This window comes from Nelumbo nucifera, chromosome 8 (genome assembly GCF_055504915.1).
Source record: "Nelumbo nucifera cultivar China Antique chromosome 8, China Antique-T2T, whole genome shotgun sequence".
NCBI lineage: Eukaryota > Viridiplantae > Streptophyta > Magnoliopsida > Proteales > Nelumbonaceae > Nelumbo > Nelumbo nucifera.
The window spans coordinates 47966442-47983428 of NC_142656.1; the positions used below are offsets into that span (position 1 = coordinate 47966442).

Genomic DNA, 16987 nt, shown 5'->3' on the forward strand with positions numbered 1-16987 from the left:
TTACAAAAACAAAATAGTAAAACTATTTGTTTTGATTGCACTTGTCATGGTTGCTGCACTCCACTATACACCAAATAATTTGCTTCTATTAAATGAATATCACCACCCTATGGAAATACCACATATCTCCTATTAAAGACTATATCATAGCAGTAGAATGATCACTATGTTATCTAATCAACAGAAACCTGTCTTAGTGGTTCTAAAAAGTTCCAGGTGCATAAATAGGAAAGGGATACATAGGCAAAAAAAAAACGTGGGATAACCATTTGACCCTTGAGCTTTTAGGAATAAAAAAACAAAAAAAGCATATACAACTAGCACCTTTTCAGCCTTGGCAGCAGCTTTTGCAGATATCCCATATAACTTTTCTCTAACAGCAAGTTGACCTTTCAGCTTCTTATCTTGTAAAACCTACAAACATGTAGAGATTGCAATGTATTAATGATACCAAATATGGTAATCATGAAACAGAAAACACCATGGGTATCATCAGAAATAGCATACCTCCAAATTAGCACCATCACCTCGGAGATACTTCTTTACTTTCAAATCTAACTCATTGGAAATATCCTGAAGAATAATTGTTATTGGAAATTTCAATTAGTGGGTATAAAATAGAAGAAAACAGATAAATTTTATCAATAGCTACACAAAAGGTCCATATTTAAGTTGTTAGTACAATAAATTTATCAATAACAAGTTATTAGGCACTGCTAAAGGAGCTATTATGTTTTATAACAAATAGATAATTATAGAATTTTATTATGGTTTCTTTAACCACCTTACAACTAGTCACTGCCTAATAACTGTTTATGAACATATTTTTACATCAACCCAAGCTGAAAATAAATATCTTCGAAAAGGTGTGCACCTTTTCACAGATAGGTAACAATAGAATTTTATTATGGTTTCTTTAACCACCTTACAACTGTTTATGAATCATCTACCACAACTATATTTTGAAGACCAACAAATTATGATCCTTTCTGAACCCTAGTTAGATTGGACTGGATGCTTCCCGAGTAACAATATTACATGTTAAAAAAGACTTAACATGTTTTTTTACATAGTTAATTAGCATGTTTCCGACAAGATTTATTTCTACCAATAAATATCAGTATTGTCAATGAGATCATCACAGTGCCCCACATGCACATCTCAGCGTGCATTGGGAACATCTCCCGTACTTGTCATCGGGAGAAGTTCCCAATACATGGTTGGGATGTGCTGTAGAGCATTGTGGGGCGCCCCCTGTGGGGCATGATGTGAATTTATTGCCAATGCAATGAGGCAATGATTAGTCATTTGGTTTTCCTAGGCAATGCGGTTAGGCACTGACTGGTTGACTAAAAAAATATGTTCTATCAAGATATTTGCAATATCAAATAAGTATATACAAACTACAGATATGTATAACAAACAGTAGTTTAAGAGTACAAGGGCCTTTTAAGTTTTAACACCGATGGTGCAAAAGCACAAGGCAAGGTGCACACCTTTTCAAAGAAAGGTGCAACTTTTTTTAAACTTCAAAAAATAAATAAATATTAATAATAAATTAGAATGCAAACATGAACCTAAAAAGAAACCAAAATATTTAAAAAAAAAAACTATTGGAACAAATTAAAATACATAAGTATATAACATATAAAACATATCATCATCATCCCTTATCCCAATCCCCAACTATATGGGATCGGCTACATGAATCCCGTTTCACCATTCTATTCTGTTTAATGGGGTCAGCCACATTTTCAATGTGGAAGTAAAAGTAAGCACACACGGATCATAGAAAAGTTCTTCAAGCACTCAATGATCCGTGTATGTAAGACTTTTAAGGTGTTTGTTTGTCTCTTAGCAATGTTACTTCAAGTAGCTAGTGTGATGTTAAACATCTGGAATTCCTAACCCTAGGAAATCCTTGAGGCAAGCCCAAATAAGTCCATGTGGAGTTTTGGGCAGCACCTCCAACCTAAAATTTTAGCCAGTATATACAAAGGGATCATTTTGTTGCATTCAGATGTTCAAGTTGGATGATGTTCCCCTGAGCCCTCAACCTCTTGGGATTTCAATTTTGAACCCAACAAAAGGTCTTAGAACCACCATCTAACCAGAAATAATTTTTACAGAAAACTATGAAGGGAAATATCTTACCTCTTCAACTAGAGGCATATTTTTGTCAGAAGTCCCATTTTCTTGTTCCACCCCCATCTTGATTCTTCACCGTTTTAGAATGCAAACGCTGCAGTATATTCAGATAATAGAACATCAGATATCGATCAAAAATAATAATAATAATAACAATAGAACATCAGATATCCATACTGCCATGTATGCTTTGCAATGCATTGAGCTGGTAACCTACATGGACTACATAGGCACTGAGTGACCAGCGAGGTCCACTGCTCTGGATCACCTCGGTGTTTATTTTGGGGGGAAAACTATGTTAAGTGGGAAAAAAAAAAGCAGAACAACCTAACTGACTTTCTAATGCTTTGCATTCACTATTGGCTCTTGCGTAACACAGTTGCAAACTAAAATTATTGAATAAACAAAATCAAAGATTCAAAGTTAAAAGGGATACGTGACAAAAATTAAATAGTATGCAAATTAGTGTAATAAATCACAAATCTTTCCTCTAAAAACAAATCGTTTCTTTGAGGGATTTTTTCAAACAACAGATGGGTGCAAGTCTGATATAGTCAAGCCTTCACATAAACTGTATTCATATAAAAAATAATGAAAGTTACACAATCTCAAATATTTAAATGGAACAATCACTTATGCTAGATCCTAACAAAAAGCTATACGCCTAAGCTACCAAAATGAATTAAGGAAGTTGGAAGACTAGAAATGGTGAAGAGGGATGGGATGGAGTTCGTGCAGGCAGGTCAGTGGAGGAGATCCTTGAAGATAGAAGCAAAAAATCTCCTGTTCGAAGAGATGAGAATCAAGGGGAAGGTAAGCCTGAAGGTAAGGGAAGCGAAAAAGGGTACAATATTGCTGGAAGGATTAGAAGTGATCGAGTGGCTAAGAGAGTTCATAGCTGGAGCCTGTTCAAAAGGTAAGCAGATAAACTGGCAGGATTTTAGTACACTAGAAGGGAGAAGATATGTTGTTGAATATAAGAGGAATAGAAAGGGGTTCTTCATAGCTTTGGCTGAATTTTTTGGCAAGGGACAAAGGCAACTGGTGTGTCTACCAGCAGGAAAACAGAACCAAGGTTGGGGGGAAGTTGAATGGTTGCTCAAAGAGTTCCTAGCTCAAAGAGTAGCAAATGAGAAAAAAGCCTCCATAAGGGAGGAGAAGGCATATCTCAGCAACAGAAGGGTAGAACAAGGGCCAGTGGTCATGGCAAAAACAAAAGGTCATTGCAGAATGGTGGGAGGTCTAGAGAGAGAGGAGTGGGATAGTAAGTTTGTGATACAAGCCAAGGAAAAGGTTAATGATTGGAGGGTAGCTGACTTACTGGCAACCAGGTTGAAGTTGAAGAGTGTTTTCATAGTAACCCCCTTCGATAACTGTAAAGCCATCCTAGATCCATAGAGAATGATTTGGAAATATCAGCTATCAATGTTCAGGCTGAGTTCGGATCATTCACAGTCTTCAAATGGAATCCAACATCCAACTCCAAGGATTTTTTTGTCGAAGATGGTGTGGTGGTGCGTGTAATAGGCTTGCCATTCCATCTATGGAAACAAGAAATAGCAGAGTCTATAGCTGTGTTGTGTGGAGGAATCTTGAAAGGTGCTTTCTGGGGCGATCTCTATTCAGTAGCAATCCTGCTAAGTGGTGTGAAGCTAGAAGAAATTCCACGAAAGGTAGAGGTACGAACAGAGAGGAGCTTTGTCTCTGTGTGGTTAGCTTCCTCCATTGAAGCAGGGTTGTGGAAGGAGGCTCGTATGGTAGGAGGGAGAAGGAGGAAGAAGAAGCACTACGTGGACTTGTGAGATTGGGTAAATCAAATGGGAAGGGACGCTTCACTAAAAAGGGCCAACAAATTTTGGGAAGCCAAAAAGCTTTGGGGCAGTTGGAAGGTCAAACCTGGAGAAAGCAAGAAAAGGTTATGACAAATGGCAGATCCTTTGCGCAGGTGGTGTCAGGGGAAACAAACAAAAATTTTCTAGTGTTGAAAGGGAGAGGGCTGAACCAGCAACCTCAGACAGGGAAGGTTGATGGTTCGACCATTAAAACAGGGGGGCATGACTCTTTAAGTGGTCACGTGGGACGAAAAGAAGGGCCCAATCGAGTGGATCCCTTTTATGGTGGGCCGGAGAAGGTGTTGGGACCCAAATACCTTCCCCTAACCCAACACAGGGAGTGAAGCAGGCCACTACCCATCAGCAGTACTCAAGGAAGCAAAAAGGACAGGCGACAGAGCCTCAGGGACAGGCAACAGAGCCTCAGAATTAGTTACACACAGAGAGGGTGATTCTGTCGACAGAAGATATTCCCTCCATGATATTTCCCAGAGTTTGTTATCAGTTAGTTATTCTGCCAATCAGAGGATATTCCCTCTATGATTACACCTGTAGGCCAGATATATAAGGCCCTACTCTTTTAAAGAAGGAATGAATGAATATCCCCTGTTTTTCTCTTTCACTGCATCCCTCTTTTCCTACCTTCCCTTCTCTTCTTCCTCCCCATTTTCTGTTTCAGGAGGTTAAGCCACCCTCGAAGGGGCTTCCTAGGTGAGCGGTATCTCACCAAGTTGGTATCAGAGCAAGGTTGTAGACCAGCTATGCTGCAGACAAGATCCTCTACCATGGAAGACAGAGTCAACCAACTTGAGATTGGGTTCCACCAAGTACTAAGCGAACTCAGGGATCTCAAGGTGGTCATCTCTAACCTCGCCTCGGAAAGGTTACTAAAATCAATTTTCCCAACTATTCCGGTGGAGATCCCATTCCTTGGATCTTCAGAGCAGAGAGATTCTTCGAGTACCATGAAACCCCTACACACCAGCGCGTCGCCATCGCCTCCATTCACCTTGAAGGAGACGCTATTCTCTGGCTTCAGTGGTATCGACAAACCCATCCTCAGGTAGCTTGGGCGGAGTTCACGGAAGCTCTGTGCATCCGTTTTGGGCCGACGGCGTTCGTGGATTATGACGAACTTCTCACTCGATTAAAACAAACAGGGACAGTAGCAGACTACCAGCTCGAGTTCGAAAGAATGGCGACCAGAGTACACGGATGGCCGGAGAAGGCCTTGGTTGGGTGTTTTGTGGGAGGTCTCAGAGAAGACATCCGTCTGGAAGTGAGAGCTCTTCGACCAGCGACAGTCATGGCGGCGGTGGGCATGGCTTGCTTGCAAGAAGAAAAGATTGATAGCATGCGCAGGACTAGCAAGCCATCCTATCCGAATGTGAGGGCTCTCCAGCGGGCCGAACAGCAACCCCAAAACCAAGTTGGGGATCCTCAGAAGCCCATTTTGCCCAAGCCCACTGTGCCTTTCAAGCGCCTCTCGTGGGCTGAGATGCAAGCCAGACGCGAGAAGGGCCTCTGTTACAACTGTGATGATAAGTTTGGGCCGGGCCATAAGTGCTGGGTCCAGCGAGTATTCCTCCTTCAAACAGAGGGAGAACCGGAGGGGACAGAACCAGAGCACCTCGAAGACTGTGAGCTGATATCAGGCGAACCAGAACCGGTTGGAGCCGAGATCTCTCTACACGCTCTCATGGGCCTCAACCCTCTCCAGTCCATGCGAGTAGAAGGAAGATTGGGTGGCCGATCTGTGATGGTTTTGATTGACAGTGGCTCTACTTTGAATTTCATCACTTGTCGTTTGGCAAAGCAACTCCTCGTACAGGGCCATAATTTCGTGGTAGATCTTCACCCATTGGAATTCTTGGGGGCTGATATCATTTTGGGAATCCATTGGTTATGTGGCCTAGGTCCTGCACTGTGTGATTGGGCCAGAATGACAATGGATTTTTGCCAAAATGGACAGACCTGCCATTTGCAAGGGGTGCGGCCCCCTAGTCCCCAAGGTGATACCTTAGCCTCTATAATACGGGCCTCCAAGGATACTGAACAGCCCTTGTTTATGCATTTGGGCATTCGGCCCACAGTTCCAATTTTAAACAATCAGGACTGTGACCAACCTACTGAAGCCCAACACCAGAGCCTAAGATCGATCCTCGATCAGTTTGGTGACATATTCAAGGAACCGAACCAGTTACCTCCACCCCGGGCCCATGACCATCAGATACCCCTCTTACCCGAATCCAAACCAGCCAATGTGAGGCCATATAGATACCCTTATTTCCAAAAGCTGGAAATTGAGAAGGCAGTAGAAGAGCTACTGGACAAGGGGCATATACAGACCAGCACCAGCCCGTTTTCATCCCTCGTACTCCTAGTGAAGAAGAAAGATGGTAGTTGGCGGTTTTGCGTAGATTACCAGGCCCTGAACCAGATTACAATGAAGGACAAGTTCCCAATACCTCTCATTGACGAACTGCTGGACGAGTTAGGGGAAGCACAAGTGTTCTCCAAACTGGACCTGCGGTCCGGGTATCATCAGATCCGGGCTCACTAGGCTGATATCCACAAGACAGCCTTTAGGACCCACGATGGCCACTATGAGTTTCTGGTTATGCCATTTGGTCTTACCAACACCCCCTCCACCTTTCAGGCCCTCATGAATGACATCTTCAGGCCTTTCTTAAGGCAATTTATTCTGGTATTTTTCGATGACATCTTGGTTTACAGCAAGGATTGGGGTACCCATATGAAACATCTCAAACGTACCCTCATAATTCTGAGAGAGCACCAGTTGCATGCCAAATTGGCAAAGTGCTCCTTTGGACAAAGACAGATTCGGTACTTAGGCCATGTGGTTGCTGCAGGCCAGGTCATGGCAGACCCAGAAAAGATAGGTGCCATCCAAAATTGGCCCAAGCCCACCACTGTAAAGGCTCTCAGGGGTTTTCTTGGGCTTACCGGTTATTATAGGCGCTTCATTAAGGGGTATGGGCTTATGGCCGCCCCTCTAACACGCCTGTTAAAGAAGGATTCGTTTGGGTGGGCTGATGATGCCCAACGGGCCTTTGAAGACTTGAAGACAACAGTCTCTAGCCCTCTAGTCCTCACTCTTCCAGATTTCTCTCAACCCTTTGAGATAGAGTATGATGCATCGGGTGTCGGAGTGGGGGCCGTTCTGATGTAGAAGGGGCAACCCATTGCTTATTTCAGCAAAGCTCTCTCAGCAGCCCACCAAAATCAGTCCACCTATGTCAAGAAAATGATGGTCGTGGTAATGGCAGTACAGAAATGGCGTGCATACCTATTGGGACGCCAATTTATCATCAGGACAGGCCAAAGAAGTTTGAAGTACATAGCAGAACAAAGGGTGCACACCCCGGAGCAGCAAAAATGGCTTAGTAAACTAATGGGATTTGACTACCACATCGAGTATAAACCTGGGCCTGCCAACAAAGTAGCTGATGCCTTATCACGGGTAGGAGAGCTGACCCAACTAACCTGCTCTCAGCTCAGTTTTCCCTTTATTTGAAGCTATACGGCAAGAAGCCAGATCTGATCCACAGCTACAAGACATCAGGGAAAGGTGGAAAAGTGACCCTTCTCAAGTTCCGGGTTACCAAATTGTGGGGCTTGATCTTTTCTTCAATGGTAGGTTTGTGGTTGCTCCAAATTCCACCCACAAAACTGAACTGCTAAGGTTGTTTCATGATTCCGCATTGGGAGGACATTCAGGGGTGCTACGGACCCTAAAAAGACTCAGCAGCCACTACCATTGGGTAGGAATGCACAAGGATGTGTTGCACTATGTATCAGAATGCCCAACTTGCCAACAATAGAAATACTCCTCACAGTCACCCGCGGGCCTTCTACAACCCCTCAAGATTCCAGAGCAAGTGTGGGAAGACCTCTCCATGGATTTCATCACAGGACTCCCTCGTTCTGCAGGAAAAGAGGTCATCATGGTAGTGGTTGACCGCCTCACCAAGTATAGCCATTTCTCTGCTTTGCCTCACCCTTACACTGCAGCGATGGTGGCCGACATTTTCATACGGGACGTGGCGAAACTGCATGGAACACCAAGATCCATTGTCTCGGACTGTGACCCTACCTTCCTAAGTTCATTTTGGAAGGAGTACTTCAGATTGCAAGGAACCCGACTACACCCATCCACCAGCCATCACCCGCAAACTGATGGACAGACTGAAGTCATTAATCGATGCTTAGAAGCCTACCTTAGATGCTCCATAGGGGAGAAGCCTAGACAATGGGCTCACTGGCTTCCGTGGGCAGAATACTGGTACAACTCAACTTATCAGTCAGCTGCAGGAATGACACCTTTCAAGGCCCTATATGGCAGAGAACCCCCTCCCATATTACCCCATGAATATGGGTCGTCCAAGGTGGCAGAAGTAGAGACTCGCCTACTAGAAAGAGACGAGATTCTTAGACTGCTCAAGGCCAATTTGACAAAGGCCCAGCAACGAATGAAGATCAGCTATGACTCTCACCACCGCCCATTAGAGTTTCAGGTGGGTGATTTTGTCTACCTTAAGCTCCAACCGTACCGCCAGGTCTCAGTGGTAAGACGGGCTTGGCACAAGCTAGCTCCCAAGTATTATGGGCCCTACAAGGTGCTGGAAAGAGTGGGCCTTGTTGCTTACAGATTGGACCTCCCTACTACCTCGAAGCTTCATCCAGTGTTTCACGTCTCTCTTCTCAAGAAGGATGTGGGAAATCATACTCCTACCTCATCTAGCTTACCCCAATTCACTGAAGAAGGGGACATTTACACAGAGCCCATCAATATTGTGGATTTTCAATGGGTCCGACGAGGTGGGCAGGTTGTACCAGAAGCCAAGGTAGAATGGGTCGGGCTGCCCCCAGAAGTTGCCACTTGGGAACCTTATCTAAGGCTGAATGAGAGGTTCCCAAACATAGACCTTGAGGGCAAGGTCAATGCTAAGGAGGGAGGAATTGTTGGGACCCAAATACCTTCCCCTAACCCAACACAGGGAGTGGAGCAGGCCACTACCCATCAGCAGTACTCAAGGAAGCAGAAAGGGCAGGCGACAGAGCCTCAGGGATAGGCAACAAAGCCTCAGAATTAGTTACACACAGAGAGGGTGATTCTGTCGACAGAAGATATTCCCTCCATGATATTTCCCAGAGTTTGTTATCAGTTAGTTATTCTGCCAATCAGAGGATATTCCCTCTATGATTACACCTGTAGGCCAGATATATAAGGCCCTACTCTTTTAAAGAAGGAATGAATGAATATCCCCTGTTTTTCTCTTTCACTGCATCCCTCTTTTCCTACCTTCCCTTCTCTTCTTCCTCCCCATTTTCTGTTTCAGGAGGTTAAGCCACCCTCGAAGGGGCTTCCGAGGTGAGCGGTATCTCACCAGAAGGCATCTCAAGTAAAGGCCTTAAAGTTGGGCTCCTATAGTCTTGAGCCCAAGGCCCATTACAAGACAGATGGGCCGAGGGACACGTTAAGTAAGCACGTGACTAGGAGGAGGGATGATCTGATAGACGAGATAAAGCGCCTATCTTCTTCAACCTCGAACCCCTCCTCTCGATCGAACAGATCAGACGCAAAAAAATCTCAAGACTCCCAGTCTCGAGGCTCTCTACAGTGGGTCCCATCCAACCTGGCGAACCGTCTCTCACCAGATAGGCACAACCCGAGATACCTGAAACCTAGTGATGAGAACAGAACAGGGCTTGAAGATTGGTTGAGTGAACAAAACAGCAATGACGATTCTGATAGAGACGAAACGCTAAGTCTTGGAAGTCTGTCTCCGAAAAGCAACAATGATTTTCTTGAAATAGAAAGTTTGCATACAGAGCTGTTGTTTTTAGAGGAAGAGACTGAAGAGGCAGGTGGCGGGAAGACTAGAAATGGTGAAGAAAATGGTTCTAAAGCTGTGAAAACTCCTCCTCCCTTCGTCGAGGGAGCTGGACCCTGAGTCTAATGAATTACAAGATGTTGGTGGAGAGGGACAAGAATCAGCCGTGAGGATGGATGCGGGTATTCCAGTGTCGGAAACACAGAGAAAGGTTTTCCAAGTGGGTAGGTCGTCAGGAAGTGATTCTTTCGCCTTGTCTACTTCACAACCTTGTCCAAAAAGGGGAAAGGCTTTAAAACCATTTGCCGCCTGTCAGCAAATCATTTCCAGTGATTCTAGTCCTACCCCCGTTCTATCAGGTATGGGTGTCAATTCTGTTTTAGGTACCGACTTGTTTGCTATGCCTATAACAGATATCCCAGCTTCCCATCCAGGAGGTTCTGTTGCAAGAGAGAGGGTGATAGTGGAAGGAGAGAGGGTGTTGGAAGGAAGTAGTAAGGAGGAGGCAGATAGAATTTGGGAGTTGATCTGTACAATGATGGAGGAACAAAATAAAAAGGAAGGACACGTAAAAAGATGTTGTAGCCAAAATAAGTGTAAGAAGGGTAAAATTCTTTCTCAAACATTGGCTGGAAAGGATGGAGAAAAGAAAAATGATGGAGAAAAGAAAAAGGATGATTGCTGTATTGTGAAGGGGGGGAAAAGAGGAACAAATAAGAAAAAAATATTTGAAGTGGAAAGGCTAATTTCAGACATTGAGGGGGATTTAGAATTCAGTGATAGAGGGGATAGGAGCAAAAGGCCTAAAATGAGGAGAATATGGCCTCTTATTGGGTTCCTTTACTATTTTGTATCGATGAAAATTATTAACTGGAATGTAAGAGGGTTAGGGAGTGCAAGGAAGAGAAGGGCGATCAAAGACCTACTCCGAAGGGAAAAACCTGATATTGTGCTGTTACAAGAATCCAAACTGATGGAATTAGATGGGAGATGGATGAGGAGTTTTTGGAGGTCTAGAGGTTTAGGTTGGAGCTCGTCTCCTTCTTGGGAAGCCTCGGGGGGGATTGTAACACTGTGGAGGGAGGATGTGGTGGAAGTAGTGGAAGAATTGATAGGCAAATTCTCAGTTTCCATTAAGTGCAAGAATGTAGAAAATGGGTGTGTATAGGTCTTAACCAATGTTTATGGCCCTAATTCCTATAGAGAGAGGAATGAAATGTGGGAGGAACTATATGCAATCAAGGGGCTATGGGATGGTCCTTGGTGCCTGGGCGGAGATTTTAACGTCATTAGATTCTCTGATGAAACCAGTAATCCCCAAAAGGTAATCTCAACAAGCATGAGGAAATTTAATGGTTTTATTGAAGATTGTGAACTGAAGGAAATACCTCTGCTGCAAGCCAATTACACTTGGTCCAACCTTCATGAAACCCCTTTGTGCTCGAAGTTGGATAGATTCTTATTTAACCTTGCTTGGGAGAATAGTTTGGAAAACTTGGTTGCTAAGGCGTTACCCAGGGTCACCTCCGATCACTGTCCCATCCAAATAGGAACTGAGTCTTTTCCTATAGGACCCAAACCTTTTAGATTCGAAAATATGTGGCTTACCCATCCAGATTTTGTGAAAAAAAGTGAAGGAGTGGTGGGGTGAGGAGAGGGGGGTAAGATGGAAGGGGATCAAGTTCCATAAGAAATTAAAAAGGTTGAGAGCCAAAATAAAAGAGTGGAATAGAGATCAGTTTGGTAGAATTGAGGAGCAAAAATTGGGCCTAATCTCTCGAATAGAGAATTTGGATGTAAAGGAATCTCACAATGGGCTGACCGAGGAGGACAGAGTGTTAAGGAGACAATTAAAAAAGGATTTGGAAAAAATGTTATTGAGGGAAGAAATCAGTTGGAGACAAAAATCTAGACACAAGTGGATTAAAAAAGGCAATGGGAACACTAGATTCTTCCATGATTTGGCAAATGGAAGACGAAGAAAGAATTTTGTGACCAAGCTAGAGATAGGAGAGGAGGTGATTACCAACCAAGATGACATAGCCAGAAAATTTGTGGACCACTTCAAATCGATTTATAGAAGGCCTTTGAGTGAGAGAACAGTCATGGAAAGGGTGAATTAGCCAAGAATTGATTTAGGAGTGGCAAGGTGGCTAGAAAGGGATTTCGAGGAAGAAGAGATTAAGAAAGTTGTCTGTCTAATGGATAGATCCAAGGCTCCGAGTCCAAATGGCTTTACAATGGGTTTTTATCAAGACTGTTGAGAGGTGTTGAAAGAGGATCTAACTGAAGTCTTTAAGGAATTTGCAGATAATCACACTATAAGCCCTGGAATTAATGCCACCTTTTTGGCCTTGATACCTAAGAAGAATGATGCCAACCACCCAAAAGATTATAGGCCTATTAGTCTGGTGACAAGCATCTATAAAATTCTGGCTAAAGTGCTCTCATTGAGGATCAAAACAGTCCTCCCTACCACCATTAGTGAAACCCAGAGGGCTTTCATTCAAGGGCGACAAATAACAGATCAGATCTTAATTGCGAATGAGTGTGTGGAGGAAATGAAAAGGTCTAGTAGGAAATGATTCATTTGTAAATTGGATCTTGAAAAGGCCTATGATTTGGTGGACTGGGAGTTTCTATTAGAGGTTATGCGAAATGATTTGGGGACAAGTGGTGTAGTTGGATCTTTGGGTGTATCAGTACTTGTCACTACTCTATTCTGCTAATGGTACGGTGAGGGACCTTTTTCCAACTTGCAGGGGTGTCAGGCAAGGGGATCCACTTTCACCCTTCCTTTTTACCTTAGTAGCTGATGTGATTAATAGGATCATTACTAAGGCTGACAGTGAAAATGCCATTAGGGGTTGGAGAATAGGGAGACACCAAGTCCCCGTCACCCACCTTTGGGCTTGGCTACTTTCGTTGTTTGGGGGTAGTTGGAGTCTACCAGCAGAAGTTCACATGCTCTTCAACCATTCTACCTTTTATTGGCCTACAAAAATAGGGAGAATTATGTGGAGATGTGCTCGTGCTACCTTGACTTGGACTCTTTGGGAAGAAAGGAATCTCATAATTTTTCAAAATAAGGAAAGGAACAACCAAGATTTGAAAGACTGTGTGTTAAACAGGGCAATACATTGGTTGAAGACCTTGGAAATCTTTCATCAATTCTCCTTTAATGACATTTGGAGAAATTGGTCAATAGTAGCAAGGTGTTCATCTCTAAATGACAAATCAATTACAAGCTGGTCTCCTCCACCCGAAGGCTCAATAAAGTTGAACTTTGATGGAAGCAGCATGGGTAATCCAGGATTATCCGGAGTGGGGGGTGCTTTGAGAAATGAGAAGGGAGAGATTTTGTTGCTCTACTCAGGTCCCTTGGGAATTGGGAATTCCATCAGGGCAGAACTTTTAGTTGTTGTACAAGGGGTCTGCAAACTAGCTGGGGGTACAACACCTAATAATCGAGGGGGATTCCAAAGTGGTGGTGGGTTGGTTGAAAATTTCTGAAGAGTCTATGTGGCGATACAAGAATGAAATGAAGAAATTTAGTTGGTTAACAAGGAATATGTTAGTCACTGTACAGTGGGTGGGGAGATCAGCAAATACCTTGTCAGACGTGTTAGCTAAGCAAGGGGTAAATAGGGAAGAATTATTTTGGGCTCAGTTGTGATTCTTGTTTTTCTTTCCTAGTTTACTTGTAAGTTTCAAGGAGGGGCTGCAGCTCGCGCCTCTCGTTGGGATGATGTATGAACTCAATCTAATTTGCTTCTGAAACAATAAACTTATTATTATTCATCAAAAAACAGTGAAAAGGGGGGAACACGCAAAGAACCTAGAAGGGGATGGCGACCATATTTTGCTATCTGAACAGGAGTGATCCAAAAACATAGTATTTAGAAGGGAGAGATAAGATCATCTACCAAACCCAATTCAGAATTCCTTAAACCTCTCCTCAACCCAAAGCCCCATGAATTTTCAAATCCATACAGATGAAATTAATCTTTCCTTATTGAGTGAAAGGGAGTAGATAGAGGGGAAATCTGTTTTTAAAAGGAGTGTCCCCTAACCAAACATCTTCCCAGAAATGTACCTTATTGCCTTGTGTTACTTGCTAACAAATCAAAGGGGATGGAGGCTTTTCAAATATTCAGTGTTATGAATGCAAAGAACTTAGACATGTTGTCTCTCACCCCAAAGCGAAAAACTTTTGCACATATTGTCAACAGGAAGGGCATATCATTACTAAATGCCCTACCCATCCTCCAACAAGGATCAACATAAGGCTTTCTAGACTGTTGCAGAATCATCAGATAGTACTTCATCCTTAACTTCAGCTTCAAAAGAGGAATCTTCTAGCACTTTAACTGAGGATAATATACGGCAGGCCGGCAGCTTATGTCATCAGCCTTTTTTTCTACTTTTTCTGCTACAAACCTATCTAGTTAGTCTCCTCACATCTGTTTCTCAGCTAGCAACTAGCCATATGTAGATTATTGATTCAGGTGTCTCAAATCATATGACTAGGGCATCATTTGGTCAGTCTCCCAAACCTTACTCTTTTAATAACCAAATAGTTACTGCCAATGTTTTAAAAACCGACCCGGAGGCTGAACCGTTTTTGCCTCTGGATCGCAGGTGAATGGGTTGATCATCTGGGTCAAACGGGACAACACATGACATCATAATTAAAATAATTAAAAATAAAATGTAATATATATGATACCTGTATAATTAGCCAAAAATGTCTGCAATTTACAATATATATAACCAAAAAATACATAAAAATGCAAAAAAAAATCATAAAATTGCAAAGCATCTAACATTCACTAATCAAAACATAAATATATTTTCATACCTTAACATTTAAGAGATTCAGATTTAATGGAAATAAAAAATATATCATTATAAAAATAAAAAAATATATCAATAATCATAATATTCATAACAGAAATATGAAAGCAATTGCCATTTGTCAATTGGTGGAAAAGAAAAAAATATATATTAAGATTCATAATCGAATTTCAGAAATAAGAAAATTACATGAAAATAAAAATAAAATATTACCTCTTCAAAAGGGTTGACAAGTTGTAGCCATTTAAAAAATTAGAAAATATATTAAAATGAATGAAAAGAAAATATACTAGAAGATATATTAGAAATTTAGAATGAATGCCAGAATATCGTTCTAGAAAAGTCTAACCAAAAATCCAAAACGAAAATTAAAGTTTTCTAATTACAGAGTTTCAGATGTCTGAATCGTTTGATATTTTGATTTCTAGAAAGTGAGAAATTAAAAAGAAAACTCAAAACTAAATGAGAAACTTACGGACTGTTTGAATCACCCAATGCTTAGTTGCTTACAGCCGCCGACGTTAATGTGAAAAACTCAGAAACGGATTACAGTCGCCAGCGTTAATCACTGGACTGGAGTCGCCGGCATTAAATCTCTGTTTTAAACTTGAATTCTACTTCTCAAATCTCAAGCGCAAGAATTGAACCCTGTTTCTCTTTCGTTGTTTCTCTGAAAGTTTGAAAACTTGAAACCCTAAACGAAACAAAACGTAAAATAAAAGAGGGATCGGGCTTAAGCAGGGAGTTTGGACACGACGTCATTTTCGAATTATTAAACATTTGTAATGTAAAAAAACCGTCACCCGCTAATCAGGTCGTCCGGTTCGACGGTTCAACCATCTGAGTCGACGGTTTGTTGACTCAATCAATGGTTTTTTTGCAAAACAACGGGGTTTTGATGAAACCGGACCCAGAAAGGTGACCAGGTGATGGTTTGGACGGTTTGACCGTCCGGGTCAATTAATTGTTAGTGGTGTTAATTTATTTTTGGGTAAATTTCTTAAAGTACTTAGTAAATTAACTAAATCTACCCTTATTGTTTACATATTATCTTAAAGTACCCCAAATTTTTTTACAATTGTCATTGTCATTAAGGCTGATAAAAATAACGAAATGTCAATTTTACCCATCCATCAAATCATATTTCAAAAGGAAAGGAAAAACTCCGTTACCTACAATCAATGTTTTAAAAAACGACCCAAAAACGAAATCGTTCTGACCACCGATTTCTGGGCCGACAGTCCAAGCGTCCGATTGGAACGGATGGCCCATTCTAACAAACAAATTAAAAATAAAAAATGTCAAAAACCGTTGAACGGGTTGACGATTTGACCACCCAGATCAACAGTTTGTTGACTTTTCAATGATTCTTTACCAAAATCGGGTTTTAGGTAAAACAGAACCGATTGCCTCACGGGCCGAATGGTCCAACCATCCGAGTCAACGACGGTTCGAAAACCTTGCCTACAATGGTTGCCACTACAACTTCCGACTAATAGTGCGATGGTGAAGAAGATTGTTTCATGTATAGGCGTGTATGGAAAAAGATTAACATTTATAGCAGATCTAGTATGTATAAAACTGTGAAGTCTCAACAATTGTTTTATGACCCATTGAAACTTCTGACCAATTAACTATTATCTATATCACCTAAAGGGCTAGAGGTGTAAATTGGGCCATGCTAAGCTGGCACGACATGACATATATGCGACCCGTGTAAAATGCGAATCATGTCGTGCTGGCCCATGGGCCTATTTATTTTGTTTACTTTATCCTAAAGTGCGGCCCACAATTGATTCAATCAAACTTATATTTCATGTCATTCAAGACCACGAGCTTATATTCAGTCAGGATTTGGTCTGCAATTTTTTTTTTCTTTTCAATTTTGCTTGTTTTATCCCGTCTCACGAACTGCATGGTTAAACTTTCTTTATTCACATTTTTTATTTTTTATTTAAATTTAAAAAAATAAAACATGAAAAATCAACAAGACAAACTAATCGTTTAATAATCTCACACATGTTGACATGCAATGACCTAATTGAGACTGCACGCCAACATATACCAAAATGAGTATAGAAATCCGAGCTCAAAGATTACTACTATTTAAGTTCAACAAACAAAGAGGAGACAACAATATACACTTCTCCAAAAAAGATTAGCCTTACAAGCATGATTTCGAAAACTGAACGGTTACCGATTATGGCTCTGGGTTTGGTTTTGGACCCAAAAACCGTCTAAGGTTTGGACCAGACGGTTGGACCATTTGATATGAAAACTAGTGGCCAAACC

At 41.9% G+C, this 16987-nt stretch overlaps 1 protein-coding gene across 1 annotated transcript in view; it reads right to left on the bottom strand.

Annotated features, from left to right (window-relative positions):
* The window catches only part of LOC148789980 (putative U3 small nucleolar RNA-associated protein 7), a 33544-nt gene extending 18106 nt beyond the window's left edge, over positions 1–15438 (bottom strand). Inside the window, exons 1-4 of the mRNA XM_088893722.1 lie at positions 15171–15438; positions 2155–2242; positions 508–573; positions 325–414 (exon numbers count right to left, since the gene is read on the bottom strand). Of these exons, the coding sequence (XP_088749848.1) occupies positions 325–414; positions 508–573; positions 2155–2211 (213 nt within the window). The 5' untranslated portion in view covers positions 2212–2242; positions 15171–15438. The remainder of the gene's footprint in view (positions 1–324; positions 415–507; positions 574–2154; positions 2243–15170) is intronic.
* Between the last annotated feature and the right edge of the window lie 1549 nt (positions 15439–16987).